Source organism: Pterocles gutturalis, unplaced genomic scaffold (genome assembly GCF_000699245.1).
Source record: "Pterocles gutturalis isolate BGI_N339 unplaced genomic scaffold, ASM69924v1 scaffold8380, whole genome shotgun sequence".
Lineage (NCBI taxonomy): Eukaryota > Metazoa > Chordata > Aves > Pterocliformes > Pteroclidae > Pterocles > Pterocles gutturalis.
The window spans coordinates 13623-35771 of record NW_010140730.1 but is presented as its reverse complement, the minus strand read 5'-3'; the positions used below and the strand labels follow the sequence as shown (position 1 = coordinate 35771).

General features: G+C 38.5%; 1 protein-coding gene across 1 annotated transcript; it reads right to left on the bottom strand.

Annotated features, from left to right (window-relative positions):
- Positions 1–7063: 7063 nt before the first annotated feature.
- NUDT4 (nudix (nucleoside diphosphate linked moiety X)-type motif 4) lies at positions 7064–19837 on the bottom strand. Its single transcript, XM_010083781.1, has 4 exons — positions 19731–19837; positions 11596–11640; positions 9057–9141; positions 7064–7564 (listed from the first exon to the last, which is right to left on the bottom strand). The coding sequence occupies exons 1-4, from the start codon at positions 19782–19784 to the stop codon at positions 7362–7364; spliced, it is 387 nt and encodes a 128-aa protein (XP_010082083.1). The 5' UTR covers positions 19785–19837; the 3' UTR covers positions 7064–7361.
- Positions 19838–22149: the final 2312 nt, after the last annotated feature.

Below are 22149 nucleotides of genomic sequence, written 5' to 3'. Positions count from 1 at the left end.
TGTGGGCTGTGAAGTAGATCCCTGTATTCACTTCACCTACCTCTTAAAGTTTTACCTTACGCTACCTACACAACTTTCCTCAGCTCTCTCTGTATTCCAAGGACAAGTGGACTGCCCCAGAGGACAGTCAGACCTACCCAAGCGTCCCCTTTGAACGCGGCTTTCCCTTCCTTCGGCAGAGAAACAGGACCTGAACTGGCACTTACACAATTTCACTTCAGACTAGGTGGGATGAATCCAGACTCAAGGTCATTTAGCAGATGGCTAGGTATGTGTATATTCAGGGCTTAAAACTCAGCTAGAGTTGGCAGCTAATCAGAGGATGTAATTAAAGCTGTCAAAATTCTTGATGGAATATTGTTAATATGTGAATAGAAAAAAAAAATCCTCTGTCTCTATTTGCCAGTGACTGAATAAAGTGGTTATTGAACTGTTTGAGTACACAGTAGCTAGTATGTGTCTGGGTTCTTTTTTTAACTATCTCCACAAATGTTGAGATTTTATCGAAGAAGTCCATGTTGTCTGAGTTCGAACATAGGAGTCCACAGTGATGGTATATGTGAAATTAATGTCATAAAAGGATAGGTAAAATACTGTATTTTAAACTTCTTCAGAGTATTTTCAAATGATAGTTGTAACGAAGGAAATTTTAAATGAGCTTCCTAAAAACTGAAATTTGTTTGTTGTGGGGTATATTCAGGCATATTTTAATCCTTTTGAAGTTGATTATATACATTAAGTAATACATACATAACTTTAAAAACTGATTAAGAGCCCTGTATAAAGCCAAGTTGGGAATTTAATTGTGTGTACATTTTAGTCTAAAATTCTTTGAAGCCAGTTAGATACCACGTTTTCCTCAGTTAAGCAGGTGTATATTCACAGCCATTACCTGAAACTCAAAGTTACTTATGCGACATCCACCATTACAGCTGGTTAGCAAATGCAGCTGTCTTTTAGGGAATGTTAGCTTTATCTCCATTTTTAGTTGATGTCCATTGGATAAATTTACAGTAAACTTAAAATTGATGGGTTTCTTCTAGCGTTACTGGTGCTATGTGTCAAATTTCCTGAAATTCTGGATGAAAGTGTTGACATTGCATTTTGTATGTTAGTGTCTGGATAGTAACTGTGTAGCTATTGAGCCTGGGTTATCCCATGGGCCCTGAAACCACACATGCAAAATACTTTTGTGGTAGCTTCCTTTAGATGAAGGGGAGGATTTGTAAGGCTTTTATTTTTGCATAACCGTTCAGTGGTGGTCTCTCAATGTGTAGCCATGTTCTGTCATGGGTGTGAAGTGTATTATCAGTGGGAACTGATAGAACAGGTTTTTTGTATCTTAGCTGACTTTAGTCTAAAACAAGTGAAATGTTGCTTCTGTAGCTTTCAAGAAAGTGTATTTCCAACACATTGAGATTATTGTGAAACATCTTAATGGGCTAGTAACATCAAAAGTTGTGACATCTCGATTTATGTACATTATTTCTTGGGATTTTTTTTTAGGCTTACTCTTGAAGTAAAATGTCTGGTAGGTGTTGTCAATAACATGTCTTGACTGTAATGTAATGTGACACTGAAATAAAAGGAAGAGTGATTATTCATTACATTAGACACTGAGCTTCATTTAACTGTAGGGGATTATCATCAGTCTGCAGTAGTTTCTTAATAGATCTTAACATTTCTTATAATGAGGAAGATGAACATTGATAACTTCTCTCATAACTCACTTTTCAATTGCTGTGGCTTTCCTCCCCCCTCTTGTGTGGGGAGAAAAGAGAAACACCTCTGTCCTAAAGCCATCAGAGAGGACTGCTCTGGTACACAAGCTCAGAGGATGCTTGCTGCCTTTTTTTTTTTTTTCCTTGCCCATGTTTAAATCTGCATGTTTTAGTACAAGACTTTTCCACTTAAGTGTACAGTTTGGACAATTTTTAGTGCAATGAAATTGATTGATGTATTAAGCTTTGCTAAACCTTGTTACATTATGAGGATAGCATGAAGTTAATAATTACGTGTCTGCTATGATGGATTTCGTACCGTGTATTGCAACCTTTCCTGTCAAGGTGTGCAGGCAGATTTTAAAGCAAATATCTAATTGTTATGTTGCACTGAAGTACATATTAGAAGAGTGGCATCAAACAACATAACTGCTTTGTGTTTGCTTTCGAAAACTCCCCTCAACACTTACCATAAGGGGTTAGGTATGAGCAAGTAGACTATTCTCTATTTGTCTGCAGGGCAGAAAACTAAGCATTAAAAACTGCTCTGATTTAAGGGTGGTGGTGGAAGCTGAATGTTACCCACTGGATGACCTGTGTTACCAAAGGGAATTATATCCTAAGATGACTCAGCTGGGTCACTTGGTTTGTTGCTAGGGAGTTGTCACCATTCATCAGCCCATCACTGGGGCACTGAATACTCAAGAATCCCCCTCAAGTCAGGGAGCAGTTTCTGTATATTGCACTGCATGAGCCTTCCCTGGTGGAGATTGATGCAGGTGTGCCATGTAACAGAAGTTTTTTATTATTATTTTTTAAAAAAGGAAAAGATACTTCATAGGGGGAACTCATCTTTGACTGGAGTTGCAAAATTGTGCTTCAGATACACCACTGTAGCTTGGGCTCATGTCTTTGGAGCTGCTGTGAAGGAGTATTTTTGGTTCAGGCCTAATGTGCACTGACAGGTACCCAAGTTCATGTGTTCATGATTTCTGTAGGCAGGCTTGCAAGGTTACTTGTAAATCTGAAATATTTCATGTATGATGTTTGGTTGTTGCTTGCTTTAGCAGCTGTGCTCCTCTCATCCTGAATACCTGCCGTGCCTTCAGAAGTGCTGCTGCTGAGGTTTTCCCATCAGCTACTCTCATTGTTATTACACTGAAGGCTTAGGATGGGTACTGATAAACTCATGGAGGGGTGTCTGTGATCTTATGCCCCATGCGCAATTATTAAAAGTGGGCTAATCTCAGAAAAATAAGACACAACAAGGTGATTCTAATGGTATTTTTCATTGCTTCAGTTGCTGTGGATGTTTGCCTGCCTTATTCAAAGACAGGTTGTGCTAGTGGCATACCCAGAACGCAGGAAAGAAGGAAGTGTTTAGGAGAATTAAGCAGTTGAATGGCAGCAAAAAGTCCATTAGGACCAGGGCCTTGTTACAGAGTCCACCTGGATGTAACAGGTGCCTGGCCACAGATAAGCCAACACCAGGGTAAGCACATAAGGTGATGCATTTGCATCCATACATGCATTGCTCTGTGTGCTGCTTCTTTGTGTCCATCCATCAGAACTGGTGGTACCAATGAGGGAAAGCTATTGGGAACCAGTGCAACCACTGAGACCTGCTGAAAGTTTGGTGTGGACCATGAGGCAAAGAGCAGCTGATCATACACGAAGCTCATTCAGTGGCCTCTAGCCTTGCTAAAGCAGCTCTTTGAACAGCATTTCTTGCTTATTTTGGGACACAGAAGTGCCCAAGAGCCTTGTTCCAGGTGGTGCATAGCCCATAGCACTCACATTGCTACAAGCAGGGACATGCCTGCAGCTGCTGAGTTTGCAGGTTAAGAGGTGGTACCATTCCTTGTGTGGAACATTGTCCTCCTCTTGTTGACACAGCACTGGCTTTAGCACTTGAGCTAAAACAATGCAGCTGCTCTTACTGTTATAGAGAATAAATACAGGCCTATGCTGTAACTGGCAGGTATGAGGATACCAAAAGGAAGTATAGAGTTAGAAATGTCATTGGTGGGGGGTAACAGTTACATGGGAGTGCTGGGCAGTGAGCTAGGAGAGTTGTGCTGGAACAAGCTCTTCAGAGGGCTCTTCTGCAGGGCTAGATGAAGCTAGAGTACAAGGATAAGGCAAGAAATAGGAAACATTAAACTTATGCATATTTTAGATCAGATTGAAGACTCTTGCACAAACACTTCTGCAGTATTTGTGATGGAATGACTACATCATTCACAGGACTAATTTAGATTTTATTCTGGTATTTCTCAAATATAAAAAGTCAAAATTCTTACATCAATCTTTAAAGAAAATCCATGCAAGCAGGTCAAAATGTTTACAACTTAATTTGCACCCTCCCCCCCAATCCCTTCCCTTCAGTTTTCACTTAACAAACAATGTTGGTAAGTAAACCAAGTGTTTGCCTCTCAGGTTGTTTTTTTGGTTTTTTTTTTTTTTTTTTTTTCACATCACATTGTTAACAGACCAATGCTAGGCTAAGTCAGGGGTGCAATAAGCACCAAAATAAGATTTTTCATTTTAACAGCCTCTCTGCAATTCCTCAGTGTTTCTTAAAAGCACATCCATTTCACTTAATTGTCTCCACCTGATTTTAAACTTTAAGGCTATTTCTATGTGATACCACCATAATCTAACTCATGATAATCTCAAAACCTAACAGCCAGGAAAAGCAGCGGTACAAAGTAGACTTTTTGAAAATTGCATATGACCACCTCTCTCTTCTTGAAGAACCAAATCTGGGTGCATTGTACAGAATGTATGGCATGAGAAAAATCCCAAATCTGCTCTGAATTAAATAGGTTTGGCCCATCTAAATAAAGATGTGTGTAAAAAAAAAAAAGCTTCTACACTTAATTTGAGAGGTAGTAGAAAAAACTTTAGCCTTTCTATTTTTTTCTCTTTCTGTTGAAGTTTAGTGTCAGATTTCATGAGGACTGAAGCTATACTGCTGCTTGTTTACTGCAGTTGTTTCCTGCAGCATAACTGAAGTGTTTTCAATTTACCTTTACAATTCACAGATCATTTATCTTTGAAAAGGAGAAGTAGTCAAACTAAGCAGTAGAGCTTCATTCTGAAGGTTGCATAGAGACTGAAGAGATTTATACAACAAATGCTGTTTAAAAAAAAGTATCTGTCTGGCACTACTGAACTGCTCAAATGTGTGTGACCAAAAAATAACCAAAATATTTATAGGCAATCAACTCTGAGTTTGTTAGCAACAACAATACTGTACATTTTTACATTATTATCAAATACATAATTCAAGAATTACAAAATAAGATCATGCATTACCACTAAATATCATACAAGCTTGGATTGATTTCATTCCAAGAATCTGAAATGGAGACAGAAGCATTTTTTTATGAACAAGAACTCAAACTCTGGCTTCTTGTTTCAGCTTTCAGAGATTCTATATTATCTTGTTACAAGAAAGCCTGTTCAAATTTGCTCAATTTAAAGTGTTAAAATGACTACTAGACAAAAAAGTGAGCAAAGTGATCAAAAAAGGGGGCTACATTATTCACTCTTTTAAAGGTAGCTTTAGAGCCAGACGTATCCTTACACAGTGTGGGTATGATTTGAACAAAGAGCAGATGTTTTTCAACATGCTCAACTCCACCTTCTTCTCTTTTGCCTGGCAAAACAGTGCTTTTGATAGACCAATAGACTGAACCTATCAACACTCCTTCCCCAGCACTCCACCTCAGGACTGAAAGTAAATATAAGCTGTTGGCAATACTTCCACCTTGAGGTGCACCTGAACAGTTCTTTCCAGTTTTGGAAGTGACCTGGAGTAGGAGATACAAGGATGGAAAAGCAGCATCCTACCCAATGTTTCTGAAGTCTTCAGCTTTGTAGTTCATGCCTCTTGTCAGTAGTATTTATGCCTCTTCAAAAAGAGCAGCATTAAGAGATTGGAACCTCTGTCTCCCTAGTTTCACTGCATTTACATATGGCACAAGATTGGTTTTCTAAGGAGTAACTTGTGGCAACAACTTTTCCTAAAAAAGTGTAACAGCACAAAAAAGTTTAATTTATAGCAGCATTTTACACAATTTGTGTTAAAAAAGTAGAAGTTAACCATTTGTGTATTGAGTAACAAAAGGTTTAAATTACATTTATTTTCCATTTTACACTCACTATTTACTAGTTGGACTATTTACAAAAGTTCAAATGTTGTGTAAGAGAATGAGCTTTACCCAGAAGAAACTTAACATGGGAGGTAATGGTCTACCTCACCCTCTGTTTTGGCTGGCTATAGAGGAGGTACAGTTGGGTTCAGATCCTAGAATAAATTCTGAATTAGGATGTTCATATGAATTAGATTGTGTTCTTGTAGAAGAAAACCATACACACACACACACAGAGTAATCCTATGTAAGACTAACAGTGGATTTAGTTTTCATCTTTTTGTCTGAAAAAAGAGGAGAAGATAATTAAGAACAGGGAAGTTGTCAGCTGTACCTCATTCATTCCAGCTTAGAGGACAGCTTTTAATACAAGAAGCTAAAGCAACTGATGTAAAAACAGTAAAATTGAAGTATTTAAGGATTAAAACTGGGGCTTTCAGTATACCTGAACAAGACAAACATTATTTCTCCATTAGTCTAAGTATCAACCCATCTGTCTCCACACCCAGGAGGTACCACAGGAGTTACCTCTACTAGCTCCTGCTGGGCAAGACACCTCAACACATGCTTGCTAACAGACACCTCTGTAATGTGAGGGTGCCCCTTGACTACATCTTACTTTCCTCATTAAATGACAAGAGACTGCAGGAAGACTACATAAGATGCTTCTTATTGAAGATTAGAAGTTTTGGAAACCTGCAGTGTAATTGCAGCAGGAACAAAATGCATATAAAAATGCTAAAATGAAAAAAACAGGGGAAGAGGGATCTACAATGCTTTTCATGTAAGTCTTCTGACAGTTCATCAGCTGACCAAGTAATGAAACAAAAATATAGTGGATAGTTTTGGTAGCTGCAAGACAAAGTTATTCTTGCTCTGGTTATACATTACATGAAGATTGCATAGGACAAGACAACCTTTTGGATAACTGAGGCAAGTAGTGCTTAGTGTCGGTATCCTTTGCTCTTGACAGGCTCAATGTGGCTTAGTGCTTTATTGTAGTCACACTTCGGCATCTCTGCCTTCAACGCACTCATTTACCCAAATACTGCCATCTTAAGATCTTAGCGCTTCATCTGTGGATACCAAACAAGAGTTTAGTACAAGACCATTTGCTCCAGCTTTTTTCTAAGCAAGTACTCTCGTGGATCTACTGACTAAAACTGACAAGACTTAAATAAGCTGAACACCACTGAGATGGATATTTTATTTTAGCAGATATGGAAACTTATATACTCAAGTTTCTTTTTTTTTTTTTTTTTTTAAATGGCCTGTTAAGGCATCTTAAAAAAATCCATATATGGCTTTGGTTTGCTGAAATACTATTTTACATTGTTAAAAAGGAAAAACATGTTCAAATAAATTTGACATTAGGACACATTCACATATTTCACTTGGAATTGACATTTATACAGATGCCTACATGTGATCACAGATGTCTCCCCTTGTGATGACATGAATAAAAAGGTAATCCAAATGTTTATCTCACAGTAGAGGGCAACCCAGAAGTCTGTGCAGAAGTGACATATATGGAGTTACTATCTGGAAGAGGGGGAACCACGGAGTTTCCATTAGTGGGTGAACAGCTCAGTTTCAGTTTTTCCAAGTACTCCGCATGAACAGGCTTGTGACACTGAAGGACCTTGATTGCATCTTCTACTTTAAACCATTCTCTTTTCCTTCCTGAATTAATATAATCCACAAAGAAAAACAGAGTTACAAATCTGTAACAGCACCATTTGTTGCTATCTGATCATTCACTTTTTCTCATTTCTTTTACTTTTGAAGTTCAAGTTGTCAGGCAAAAGACAGAGGGTGAAAAGACATTGAAAGAGCTGATGAACACAAAAGACTCACACAAGCTTCCTAAAATTACATTCATAATAAGGCCTTTCAGATAACTCTTTTGAAGCACATACTGGGTAGAAGATCATATGACTGTTTATATGCTCCTAAAGTCACACCTAGTCCTTGCAGAAAAGGGTACTATTATTTAAAATGACTTAATACTGCCTTCCTACATTGTCATGCCTAGCACAAAACCCATCTGAAGAATGAACATGTGTGCATGAAGTTACAGAAGAATGGCTTGGTCTGATTTAGAAAGCAGCGTTCCAAACTCAAAACATATTAATGTATGGAGTTACTCAAGTTAGCACTAAGTTTTCAAAAATAATACACCTTATACCAGAGATATTTTTAAGTTCAAAGACTTATCTTAGTGAGATAGTCCTAAGGCCATCTTTCTTATACAAGTAAGTCTCTTAAAATTAGAGGCCTCTGAAAATACTTCTAGACAAGGTCAACAATAGTATTGTTAAAAGCAGGTGCAATTAAGAGGGTGCACTCCCCACAACTTGATAGTATCAGGAACAAAATATTCTCTCTCCACCTGAAAAAATGAGCACAGTTTTGAAACTACCCTTAGAGTTACATGCCATTTGCCCAGAGATTAATAGTGCTAAGTTTGTGAATGTTAACACTCTAAAGCACGACTTCCTGAAAAGGGCAAAGCATAACCAATCAAATTTTTTAATACCAATTCTTAGTTAACTCAGATTTCAGCTGGAAAAATACCCAAATGCACTAAGTTTTGGTTGTTTTTTGTTAATTAAGGACAAAAACCACTTAATATGTTTACTTAATTCAGTTCAAAGTGGAAGATCCATACATCATCATGAATTATGTTAGTTTAACCAAACAGCATGACATAGATGTATATATAGAAGAGATACCTCTTAAAGTCAGCACTGTCCCTGCTGAAAAATAAGGCTAAGGTGAAAGTAAATACTAGTGATTTTTTTCTCCCAGGAGAATCAAGGGGAGTCAAAGACACTTTCAAAAACACCCTAGAGTATCAGAGAGCAAAACATTCTACTTTTTAAGGAAAAAATAGTTAATCAATATAATATTTCACCTAAAAAAAATTATAGTTGTATTAGCAACTAATAATGAAATTTATTCCATATTAATACTTAGAATACCCTAATTAATATAACATAAGAATGACACAGTATGTTAGAAGCAACACTAGATATACATGTACAAAAGCGCCAAGGAACAGCGTCATAATTTCCGGTAACTTCAGTTTATGGAACAGAATTTGTATTTCCTGTGGAATTATACGAATTGCTTACATTTTAAGCGTAGCACATGAAAACAGAAAATGGTTTACCTATATTAACTGAATCCTCCCAGTCTTCCAGTATTTCCGTCACAGTAAGAACATAAACATATGTCCTATGTTTCCGATCCTGGTTCTGCTTGAATATTCACAGTAGACATTTTAATTTTCAGCAAAAAAAAAATTTACAGACTTACAACTAGAAGATTAGTAGTTACTTACCTCTGAAGGATACTTGCCAGCAGAACTGGCTTTATTTTTACTACATAAACATCTGTACTGAGTAGGCCCAAAAGGATGGGAAAACTGAAGTTTTATTTGAAACCCCAGCTGTTCTATTTTATGAAGCTAAAAAACCCCAAACTAAACCAACCCAAGCAAATTTGAAGATTGTGAGGTTAAGACCAAACTATGTTCTCAGTCATACAGTTTATTATTGGCAGTTGTCCGCTAGTACTGCCCATTACTTATCTTTTATGTATGTTTTAAGTTACCACAGCAGGCAGAGTGCATTTGCTAAAACTTTCCGGAACTGAAGTTCCTAGATGAAAGGTTATTCAAAAAACCTCTGCAAGATGGAACCACTGTGTCACATGGCCAGATCATCTGTGCAATGGTGGCTATAAAGTTTCACTCGGTAGGTGAGGCAAATTAGACTATGTTTGCAGTCATGACAAATACAAAAATCATTACCATCTGTTCACTTGTCAGGTTTGCCATGTTAGCAGCACTAACCACCTATTGAGAAAGCACAGGCTTTTTGAACATGGCAGGTCAAATACAGAGACTGACAGAGGTAATCTGCTCAGGGCAGGGTTGCTGCAGCCAGCCTGCACGAGGTCTGTGCAGACATTACTCCCTGCTAGCTCCAAAGCAGGCTAGCAGCACGCTTTTAAAGGTGCTATCCCACTAACCAAACTATCCTGCCCCTTGGAAAGGAAGTGAGCTTCTAGAAAACCCAGGACCATCTACAATTACAACTATATTAAGAACCAAGAGACGTTATGCCCTAGCTCCCCTTACAGATGGTTTTATCCATGTGCCAATAAACATTCCTATTAAACAGTGTTTCACTGCAAGCTTAGTATAGGTTTAAACTGTTGTGTTTTACTAGGAAATAAAACTACTCCAAGACAGCTGTTTGTCAATATCACTATCAAAGGGAATAAATACATCTATTAAAAAAAATATAGATCATTTCTGTCTGCAGTTCCAGAAAACAAGGACTCAGCAGCAGCAATATAATTTCCATTTCCTCTTGACTTCTATCTCCAGGTCACAATGTGTGCCCCCCCTCAATGCTACTAACAACTGTTTGTGGGGCCATGTTGTGAAACTGAATTAGGGTCTTGATTTAAGTTAGCAGTAACCTGGAAAAGTACCACTCAAGACATATTTTATCTTCTCTGGTCTAGATGGTGATAGGTGGTTTCACAAGAACAGACAACTAAATTACCAAAGAATCATCATCCTTTGCAGCCCCTGTTTTAAGGCAACAAGATGACAGGTATCCTGTACTTTTTGGTCTGAGCTGAAAAAAAACAGGAATACTTCTACAGCGTAACCAGCAGAATTAAAAAGATAGCTTTTACTGTGCAGGACCATCCAGGTGTATTCATAAACCCAAAACAAGTCAGAAAAAGGGCAGATGTATAGTGAATGCTACTAATTATGAACAGGAACTAATCTAATTTTGTCATGGTTTCCATACATCACAGTGGGGACACCTTTAGCACTGCATTAAGTAGTCATGCATGACCAAGTAATATTTCACATAGCAAATCCCCATCAGGAAGACACTGCCTCTGAAAGTTGTTTTTATAGGATTCTTACCTAACTATTAGACAAAGAGACTTCCACTCTCACCCATCATACAGCACAACATAATAACATTGGATGTGTTATGATCTGAAGACTCACACCTACATTTCTACAGTCTATTCCTGTCTAGAACCTGAGCAGAAGTGGGCAATGCCAACATTAAAGGAGAGTTTATATATAGTATGTATCCTTGTGCTCTCAGTAGTTCAGTCTGATGGTTATACTACGAACTACAAGTTTTGAACTACATAGTATTGCTAAAGTTAGATTTATCTGTAATCCAAAGCATTAGCTTTTTTAGTGAATCAAAGCCATAAGGAGATACTTCATATACAGACCTATCAATTTAGGTGTGTGAAAGTTGACAAGTTTCTTCAATGAAATCTGATCAGAGAGGAAAAGTCAAAATATTGCCCCCAAAAGGCATGTGTGACATTTCAGAAATCCTAGGTCTATCAATGTTCATTTCGCCTTTTTTATTTAAAAAAACAAACAAACAAACTTACAGATGTTGTCTGGGCACTAATTTGATCTTTCCAGGGAAGTTCCAAATACTCTGAAATCTTCCTATTCAAACCTTCACACATCATGCAAAAATAAAGGAAAACACCTGTCTAACATAGCATTTCCAGTAGCATTGCAAAACTAAAGCCAGGTAATACTTAAGAACTTAAGTCTCATTCTGTTTTGTAGATGTTAAGTTTCTGTAGTTTACCAGCTCTCACAAAAAAAATAACACTGTTTTTAAAAGGTAAAAGAAATAGCTCACCTCAAATATTCCAAGCAGTCTGCCTAGCTTTCCCTTTACTCCAGCCTACAAAACAACCAGGAAAAAGTGTTAACATTCTTTTAACTAAAAGAACCCTAAAATATCATTACCAGACTCCAATATCAGCATAAGTGAATTACTCAATTACTCCTTCTTATTAGGGTTATTTAAGCAAGTGTTTTAACATAAGTTTTAATTAGACAGTGCTGCATTGCTTCTGGTGTTTCTAGTTTTAGAGTACTTAGAGTATTAGCACTCCAAAGCTTGTCCTAAATAAGTGGATCAAAGGATGCATAAATCTCAAATTTTCAATCTAGAACAATATACTGCTTTGCTTACTATGTTCTTTGTGTACTGTATTTTATTAAAGATATAAATGACATCCAATACTGAAATAGTCCAGGGAAGTAGACAGGACAAGAGAGAATTTAAAGTAGTATGGTAATAAATCCAGAGAAGGAATCATTAAAACTCCATTGCTATTTTACACAGAAACTTAAGTCCAGGTCTTCAAAATACAGCAGCAAATTAAACTGTTGGTTACTGGGTGGATCTTGTAGCATAATGGCTTAATGTACGCCAGTTTTCATATGAAAGTGTAGCTTTTGGCATGTAAGCTTAAAACCAAATTTATATCCCCAATTCTCTACAAACAGTTTTGAATTCTTTTTCTCATTAGTAGCATTAGAAAAGGCTTTAGAGTTTTAAGTCAACTTTTTAAAACAACCCCTATGTGTATCAGCCTGTGCTTAGTGTTTATCAACACAATCAAGGTGGTCATTATGTTCCAAGACACTAGGGTTTGTTTTTCCAGAAGTAATATATAATGTGTCTTCCAACAGAAGTAGTTTATGATTATCCATTTGTTCTAAACAAATCTGAGTCCATACGCCCGAGATACAAAAGCATATGTAGTCTACTGGTAGACAAAGCCATATTCAGATTTTTTTTTTGTCTTGTTGTATAACCCATCTTTAAAGTAGAGCTTCTTAGTGCTAAGATGACATTTTCAAGCCTTCAGTCTCTGTTTAAGCTTTAACCAAAGAAAGTTACTGACATCTTACGTCTTTATATAAAAAGGACCATATGGATCTTAATTACATTTTAATGAGTAAATCTGACAGACAACTGGGCAGACTTTAGCAATAAATCTAATCAAGATCTTACCAGTGAATGTTTTCTGTGTCTTTCTTTTAAAAAGAAAGCAGATGGCTGGTGTTATTTGTTAAGCAGTTTTGATGTAGGAAGTCTGATCGCAGCCCCTACAACTCAGCAAGCCTTTTCCTTACCTAGAGCAAGAGCTAGCCTAAAGTTAATGCAAAACTATGTACAATATTCTTCTAGTCATCTGCTGTGATGACAGAGATACCTGTTGAGAGCTCATGAAGCTGAAATATGTAACTGGTGCTGCTGGATAAGTGATTAGGCAACACATTAATTATGGAAGTGACAGACCCTGATGTTGGTCTGAAAGGGTCAGCTATGCCACAGCAGGCACTAAAGATTGCTTGTGCAAGTAATGAAAAAGCATTTATTAGCCTAAAGGAACACATGCTGAAGAAATGTTTTAAGTTTTACTGATCAGTCCCAATTTCCTCAACTTTATAGTATCTTTTACAAAAGAGAAGCAGAATCTAAAAGGCTACAAACTTATGCTTCTGGCCCCTATTTTCTCCTTTCTTCTCATGCAGCAGTATGTAGGAATCACAATATCCTGCAAGATTTCTACTTTGTGGCAGACTGAAAACTGAAAAAAAAGCAGTTTTCCATCATCCTATTTCATCAAAAGTAACAATGTGAATCTGTGGGAGTAGTCTTTTTTTAACACTTCAGGTGTCCAAGTGTGCAGTTTTAACTGCACACATTTCATAATTTCTTCGTTTCTTCCCTAAAATTGCAGCAAAGAACAAGACTGTTTAATATCTTTAAAGATAGGGCTTAACAGCATGATAGAGAGCCCAGTACAGACTCTGCAGGTTTCTCAAACATTAAGAAAGGCTTTTCCAAGTACCAAACTGCTCTATAGGGGACTATGCTCTACCAGAGGGAGGAAAAGAATTACTCCCCCTCGCCCCAAATCTGAACAACCACCACCCATACACAAACATCAACCAACACTGCCCCCCTCAAACAAAAAAAACTGTCAAGATTTTATAACTCTTTAAAAAGTCCTAGCCAAGGCCTTATTTACATCACAAAGATTTCTTAAATGCAGGTCTATAGCAACAGGACTGCTAAAGGACAAAGAAATTTACCATCAAGAGATGCAGGAGGGCTTCTCTGAACTGCTAAGTGGGAGTCTAACAATTAACCAATATCTAACATGTGGCACAAACACCACGGATCAGGTAAGTTTACCAATATGGAATAGCTTTCATAGAGAAGTTTTTTCAACTTATTAGTACCCCATAGTCACATGTGAATTTATCAATGTTAGTCTAAGTAGAATTTACTTAACAGCTTCTCTATTGTCCCTTGGAGCAAATCAGTGGTTTAAACAAATACTCTTAGCTGAGTAATTCTGAATGAAACAATTAGAAGCACTCCATTACATTAAGTGTAAAAAATCCCCAAAGCTTGTAACAAAGCTTTTGTGCAACCAGATGTTGCTATGTGAATGTGATTACTGTCACGGATGCCTAGTTACTCTAAGCAAAGATACGTGTTTCCAAAATGTTGCATCATTCCTGCAGATAGTAGTATCTTTTGAAACCTCTACACCCAGAAGTATAAAAAGGTGGTAAAGAGTGTCTCATGATTTTTATATGAAAGGAATACATTCAATTGAATCATCTTCAGTTTAAAAAGTACCATTAAACTGACTGATTTTTTTTTTCCAAAGTGCTTTTGCTAACAAAAGTATTTCCTCCAGGTTCTTACCTTAATGTAGTTCCTCCAAAATGTGTCAAAGTGCTAGAGAACCATGCTTCAGCTTTTTCCCTAGAAAGTTAAATAAAGTTTCCCCTTTCCCAGTCGTAAGCTTTTAATCCAATACACTGGTTAAGTTCTTAGACTTTGAACCATTTTGTCTCTAATAAAAATACCTTTCTTCCTTTGGCCATTATGCGCCTATGACTGTTAAAATACAGTTCTTTAAGTAAAAAAATCCTACAGGCTAAAATAAGCCAGTGAGACAGTCTAAACTTTGGAAGAAAAGCCTCACAAACTAGCATTTCTTTTGGCAGACGAACTGTTGAATTCAGTGCTACACCCCCTTAGAACAATTCCTTAAGGAAGTCTATGAGTACTATGTAGATAAGGTCTCAAATCTGAATTTATGCATATATTTTAGTGTTAATCTAAATCCAACCACAAGAGGGAAAACTGGCCACTTCATCCCATAATCTTTGTGGCCTGGAGGTCATTCCCTGTTGGCAGCTGCAGAGGTACTGCAGTCCTAGATGCGCAGTCAGACTTGCCTTTTGTTTCCTGTAGATGGAGCAAGAGTCATGCTGCAGTTTAATCTTTAAGCTAACAGTCTACCAGAGCAGAAAGCTGCTTAAAATCTGAAAGATTCAACAGTTATTTTTAACTGTGGGAGCTGTTGTTGTACTTTAATGGCCAGGCTCCTGAAGGCACAGTGCAAGACTATTCATGCCCTTACTTGCACACTCTTATAAAACCTAAAGGGTTTCATTGTACCTGCCACAATTTTTCACCTGAAAGGGTATTTTATTTATTTTTTTTGAAGTATCTACCTAGTCCTGGTCTGTAACACCCAATCATTTTTTCAAATAGTAGATGCTCACTGGAGCAGATTCCTCTGCTTCCTGTGAGAAGTCTTAGATAATATTACAGCCATTTTCACTGTTGCGGCAGATTGATCTTTAGGATCAGCCTCTTCTTCTCAGAAGCTATATTCATTCACCCAGGTCTGGGAGGAATTGCCTACTTTTTGCAAGGCATTTCAATATACTACTAAGTACAAGCAAAACAAGAGTCTTTTTTTTTTGTGAGATGGAGGAAGAAAAGGGAGTGGGAGGGTGCTCCTTCCATTTAAGAGGCTGGACATGATCAGCTTGCCATCTTTATAATTTGTTCCATATTTCTCTTTAAACACCACATGAGCAAACAACTCTATTTCCATCGTTCAGGCTAACCAATTGAAGACTAAGCGCCAAATTCATTAACAGAGTAGCTCCTCATTTAGATGAGGCTTAATACCTTTCTAGGATTGCTTTATACTGTAGCTTCATTTTGGTGTTCTACTTTAAGATTTGTAAGAACTTATTTTATCTAAGGAACCTGACAGGTTACAGTAAAACTACTGTAACCTGTGAAATGGCAGACAAAACTTAAATGCAATTCCTACTAATAATTTAATAGAAGTAAAAAACCAAATCACTAACATGAACAGAACCTAAATATAAAAAATAATCTGGAGTCATGCATCCAGGAAGACTATGGAACAACTGCAGTGCATATAGATTTGACTACAAAGATCTTTGCTTGGGTTTTAAAACAAATATTTTAAATACACAACTCTTAGTGGGAAAGTGAGGGATATTTAGAGCCAGTGGGCTATCATATTGTGAGCTATTAGCACTCCTACCATTAAGAAATGCCATTACAACTCGCACTATCAATTTCACCATTTTAATAATTAATCGAAAATAACGCTTAGTTTGTGGATGACCGAATACTGAAGAAACAGTTCAAACCACCACCCAGTGTGCTTCCTTTGAAGTTTATTCATTCACAAAACTCTTAACAGTTCACTTCACTGTACTGTAACAAGCTTGTCAGGTGACATTGACCTTAGCATAAAAATAGAAAGGACATCCTTCTCTAGAAAGGTCAGTATGAAGTTCCATGGCTCAAGTCAAAACCCTTTATACCACTCTGGCTTTTCTTTAAAAATGGTGCTTTGCAGTCTCACGGCAGCACACAAGATTCAGCCTGTAGGTTAAGAATTATCTTACTTTAGGGCATGAACTTTTAACACTCATCAGCTATACAAGCTATCAAACTCCAGAAACTCTGAAGCTGTAGAACCAAGTGTCACCAAATTATTTTTCCTTATTAAAGCCCCTAGCTTTTGAAAAATCTTTATGCATTTGCAAGCACAGCGCAGAGCTGAACACAGCTGGCGTTTGTGTCTTACTCTGGAACACCATAAAAAAAGCATAGCCACTGTAGTAAAAGTAAATAAAACTTGGTTTAACTTCTGAGCAAAATGACCCTGGCTAGCACCACTCAAGAACTTTAGATTTGCTGGCTTCTTTTCTTTACTTTTAGAAACAGTTTCTCCTGTGATGTATAAGCACTGATGTTGCTGGCATTTTTCCAGTCATTTACAACATGCAGCTCTTCTATCCTGAAGCCTCTTACTGCAATTTTGATGGCAACACATATATTCTAAGCAGCTACAGAACAACATAATGTACAGTACACTGACACACAATCAAATAATTTGCCCAAGACACATGTTTACATGTCAATGTGTGACAGCACTTGAACAAAACATGATCAAAAGACTATGAGTGTATGAGTGAAGGAGGCTGACATCTGTCTTCAGGATTCAAAACAGTCTAGGTTGCTGAGTACTGCAGTTCTTCACCAGGACTACCACAATGTATGGGAAAGTCTTTTGCTTTGCCCTGACAAAGAAGTGAGGGCAAGAACAAAACTGAGCTGTGGAAGGACTGTTTCACATCATAACAGCAGGTACTCCTATTTTTCACTTTGTGATTTGATCTAGTCTATTTTTTTTTTCCCCCTGCTGCTGTGAAAGCATGTCCCAAGAGAAAAAGATCTTTCAGAAGCAACTAACGTTTTGGTATCTGTATGAACCCAAGAAATTTGCAGTGTCTAGGTAGTGTGCACATACTGACTGGGCTTTTACATTAATGGAGAAATTTGTACCAAGTTTAGACTGTACAATGTATCATCCAGTAATACTCTATAGCCATTCCTTAGCAGTCCCAGCTTAACCTTCCTAGACACTCATGGCCCACACACTGCACCACTGCAGAAATCTGCAAGCAGAGCTCCAGCAAAGCCAGGACTTGGAAGTGTTCCTCGAATCTTAGGGCAGAACCACATGTAGCAAAAAACTAGTTATCAGCCCCCAGGTGACAACTATCACTGCTACACTACTTTGCTACTAAGTCAGCCTGAGAGCTTTCTGTGTAGCACTGCATTCCCTGCAAGCTGAGAAGCCAGACCACTTGGGCAGCTTTCAATAAGTTGGTCAAAACCTGACAGCAAGGTTGTGGGTGTCAGTCTCTCCTCCCAAGTAGCAAGTGATAGGATGATGGGAAACAGTCTCAAGTTGTGCCAGGGGAGGTTTAGATCGGATATTAGGAAACATTTTTTCACTGGAAGGGTTATTAAGCACTGGAACTGGCTGCCCAGGAACATGGTTGAGTCACCATCTCTGGAGGTGTTTAGATGATGTGTAGATATGGCAGTTAGTGACATGGCTTAGTGGGACTTGGCAGTGTTAGGTGTATGGTTGGATTCAAGGGTCTCAAAAGTCTTTTCCAACCTAAATGATTCTATGATGACATACTAGCTGCAGACAGGTCCCTTCAAGATGGTCCATTCTTCACAAGAGAAAAACCAAACATATGACTACAGTTCAGTCAGTTCTAGTTTGACATGGAGATGAGATTTTACTATCCCTCATCTTTGACTGTGCCTTAGGTCAGATCATTGATTAAAACTACCACTGTTCAGAGACAGTGCTCCTGTGCTTTTTAATCCCACCTATCAACTCATGGCAGTGGGAAGTGCCAGGACTTTCCACAGAGGTGCTACTACTGCCTTTCATGCCTAGAATCCTACATCTTTGCTCATTTCCAATGGCACTGGACTGCCTGGTGGCTGTCTCTTTTGCTTTTATAAATACACGAGCACTTGCCTGAGTGTGTCTTGTACCACTTGAAATTGGCTCCCCCAGCAAAACTGAACACAGACAGAAAGTCTGGAATAACTTTGTATCAGGGAGGCTTATTTCTGCTTGAACCTTGTTGCATGAGGGCTGGTAAGAGCACTGAACTAGTCTGTTACCCATGTAAGAGAGGAGAAGGGTCACTGAATCACAGTATATTCAAGATGTCATTTTGACACCAAAGATCAAGCAGCATTTGGGGCAAGTTGCATCTACATGAAGTCCCAAAGCCTTTAAAACTCAGCAGAACCAGTCTAAAGGGTAAGCAAGCTAAACCACTAGGTAGCAGAGCTAATAAAAAAAAATTATACATATTAATTAGCAATATTAGTGTGTTTTTTGAATAGCAGTAGTCAAACTGTGATGAGAAAACCATTTAAGACTAACAGAAATTCTGTAGTTTGCTCACTTGCCAGCATGCATTCCCTTTCTGCAAAACCTTATACCTCCTATTTAAGAAGTATGATAAAAAGAATTAGAGTCCATCTGTAGTCACGTATGCATTGCATAATTTCTAGCTAAACCAAGTGAATGTAGTTTTTCTTGAAGTTTTATTTGCTTTACAATACTGGCTGTTAGACATTCAAGTAACATTTAACACTTTTAACAGTTTGCCTAGGAAAAATAAGTAGCAAGTTAAAAAATTGAATTTTGAATTTGAAATTTAAATACCATACTAGAGTGGGAAACTGCATTAATCAAGACTTAAAGCTCTGTTTTGCCTAGGGGTAGGGGCAGAGATATAAAGGCAGACTATACCTATGGTGCTTTATTTATAGATAAGCAGCCCTAACTGTAGTTGTTGAATTCTCAACGGCTCAGATACATCAGTTCCTAATCAATTTAGTTTGGAATCTCCTCAAAGGTCTGTTCATATCTTTCTTATGTAGCTACACATTAATGGTTTGTTCACCTTCAGTCTGTTCTAGAACAGCTGTGAGTCAAACATTTTCTGCAAACACAGAAATGCTACACATAAAGTCACAGTTCCACTTCCAGTAAGCGTTTATAAAGGCAGACAGAAATTTAGCTACAAAATGAAAGTGTGCAGAGAAGCAAGCTAATGAGTGCACCTCACCACCCTATACCCCAATTATAATGCACAGAACTGCAGTTCTTTAAATTTCACAACCATGGAAGTCTCAGTCAAATGCTGGATAAAGGAGGTAGCGTTCCCTCTTCCATCCTGATTCCCATCTGAAGATAGCAGCAGCAGAAAGAAATGTGATTTTTTTGTTACCTCTTCATACACCTCTCTCACAGCTGCTCCTCCTGGCTCTTCTTCTGGCTCCATTCCTCCACCTGGTACAATCCACTGATCTGGGTATCGGCTACTGCTTACCAACAGCACCTATAAATAATGCCAAATTACTGTTAAATATAGCTCACAAGTCAGGAATCTTGGTACCATCTAATTTTTCAGCAATGCAATTATTCACTTAGCTAGATGGATTATAGACTTTAGAAATTAAACATAATAGGCAACCAGGAGTTGGAAGAAGTAAAAGAAAAGTGAAATTGTTATCAATTTTAAAAATACGACTAAGTCAAGACAATGTCATTGTAATCTTGCACAAACACTTGCATCAGATGCTTAGATACAATGTGAAAAATACACAATACAATATGCACAGGAATGAAGACCTACAAAAACAATCTAATATTCTCAAATACTGAGTATATCTGAGGGTCATATAGATAGCAAAGTGCGAAAATTAAGACATTTTCATCACACAGAAGTTAAACTAATGAAATGGCATCTTTTGGCTTAAAAAATGGACTTCTGAAAATATTTCTAAGTTTTAGTCTTAGATAAACTTCTTTTCAGTAACTGAAGTGTTATGTTAGCATGGCATGCTTACAATATTGCATAACTAAATTATAAGGAGAATACTATGTTGGCCCTTGTCCAATTTGGTTTCTTCTAACATTTCTGTAAGATAAAAAACTGCAACACATTGAATTTTAAATTATTTCTAAATTTAATAACTTTTTTTTTTCCCCCCAAGACACTAATTTCCCTTATTTTGACTCTAACCTGGTCATATCACTGATATGGTCTGGTGAAGTTCCCACTGATTGTAAAGGGGGAAACATAACCCCCATTGCCAAGAAGGGTAAAAAAGACGACCCAGGGAACTACAGGCCAATCAGTCTCACCTCTGTGCCTGGCAAGATAATGTAGCAGATCCTCCTGAAGGCTCTACTAAGGCACATGGAAATGAAAGAGAGGTGATTGGTAACCAGCATGGCTTCACCAAGGGCAAATTGTGCCTGACAAACCTGGTGACCTCTTATGATGGAGTTATGGCACCAGTGGATAAAGGAAGGGCAACTGACATAATCTACCTGGACTTCTGCAAAGCATTTGACACTGTCCCACATGACATCCTGGTGGACCTTGCCATGGAGAGATATGGATTTGATGGAAGGTCCACTCAGTGGATAAGGTATGGGCTATGTTGTGGTCAATGGCTGTCCAAGTGGAGACCAGTGACGAGTGGCATTCCTCACGGGTCAGTACTGGGACTGGTGGTGTTTAACATCTTTGTGGGAGACATGGACAGTGGGATTGAGTGCAACCTCAGCAAGTTGACAATGACACCAAGCTGTGTGGTGTGGTGGACATGCTGGAGGGAAGGGATGCCATCCAGAGTGACCTTGACAGGCTTGAGAGGTGGGCCTAAGCCAACTTCAACAAAGCCAAGCACAAGGTCCTGCACATGGGTCAAGGCAATCCCAAGCACAAATACAGGCTGGGCAGAGAATGGCTTGAGTGCAGCCCTGAGGAGAAGGATTTGGGGGTGTTGGCAGATAAGAAGCTCAACATGAGCTGGCTGTGTGCGCTTGTGGCCCAGAAGGCCACCTGGATCCTGGGCTGCATCAAGAGAAGCATGATCAGCAGGTCAAGGGAGGTGATTGTCCTCCTCTGCTCTGCTCTTGTGAGACCCTACCTGGAGTACTGCATCCAGTTCTGGGCCCCCCAACACAAGAAGGATGTTGAGCTGTTGGAGCGGGTCCAGAGGAGGGTCACAAAGATGATCAGAGGGCTGGAGCACCTACCCTATGAGGACAGGCTGAGAGAGTTGGGATTTTTCAGCCTGGGGAAGGCTCTGGGGGAACCTTATAGCAGCCTTCCAGTACTCGAAGGGGGCCTGCAGGAAATCTGGGGAGGGACTTTTTACAAGGGCATGTAGCAACAAGACAAGGGGTAATGGATTTAAACTGGAAGAGGGCAGATTTAGATATTAGGATGAAATTCTTTACTGTGAGAGTGGTGAGGCACCGGAACAGGTTGCCCAGGGAAGTTGTGGATGCCCCATCCCCGGAAGTGTTCAAGGCCAGGCTGGATGAGGCTTTGAGCAACCTGGTCTAATGGGAGGTGTCCCTGCCCATGGCAGGGGGGGGGAACTAGATGATCTCCAAGGTCCCTTCCAATCCAAACCATTGTATGATTCTATATATACCAACTGAAAGACCACTGCCTGTAGGACCCGTCCTTCACAATATTCAGGGCCAAGAAGATTTTAGCCACCTGACCAAAAAACTAGGATGCCTCCTACCTAGACTATTTTGCAGAAGACAAGGAAAATAAGACCTTGATTCAGGGCCACATGAAAATCAACAGTTTAACTTATGTTTGAGACATGTCCTGATTA

Coding starts and splice junctions, on each gene's coding strand:
- NUDT4 (XM_010083781.1), bottom strand. CDS start 19,784: ATGGAGCCAGAAGAAGAGCCAGGAGGAGCAGCTGTGAGAGAGGTGTAT. Junction 11,641..19,730: donor TGAGAGAGGTGTATGAAGAG/GTAACAAAAAAA, acceptor GTTGTTTTGTAG/GCTGGAGTAAAGGGAAAGCT. Junction 9,142..11,595: donor GACTGCTTGGAATATTTGAG/GTGAGCTATTTC, acceptor ATATTCAAGCAG/AACCAGGATCGGAAACATAG.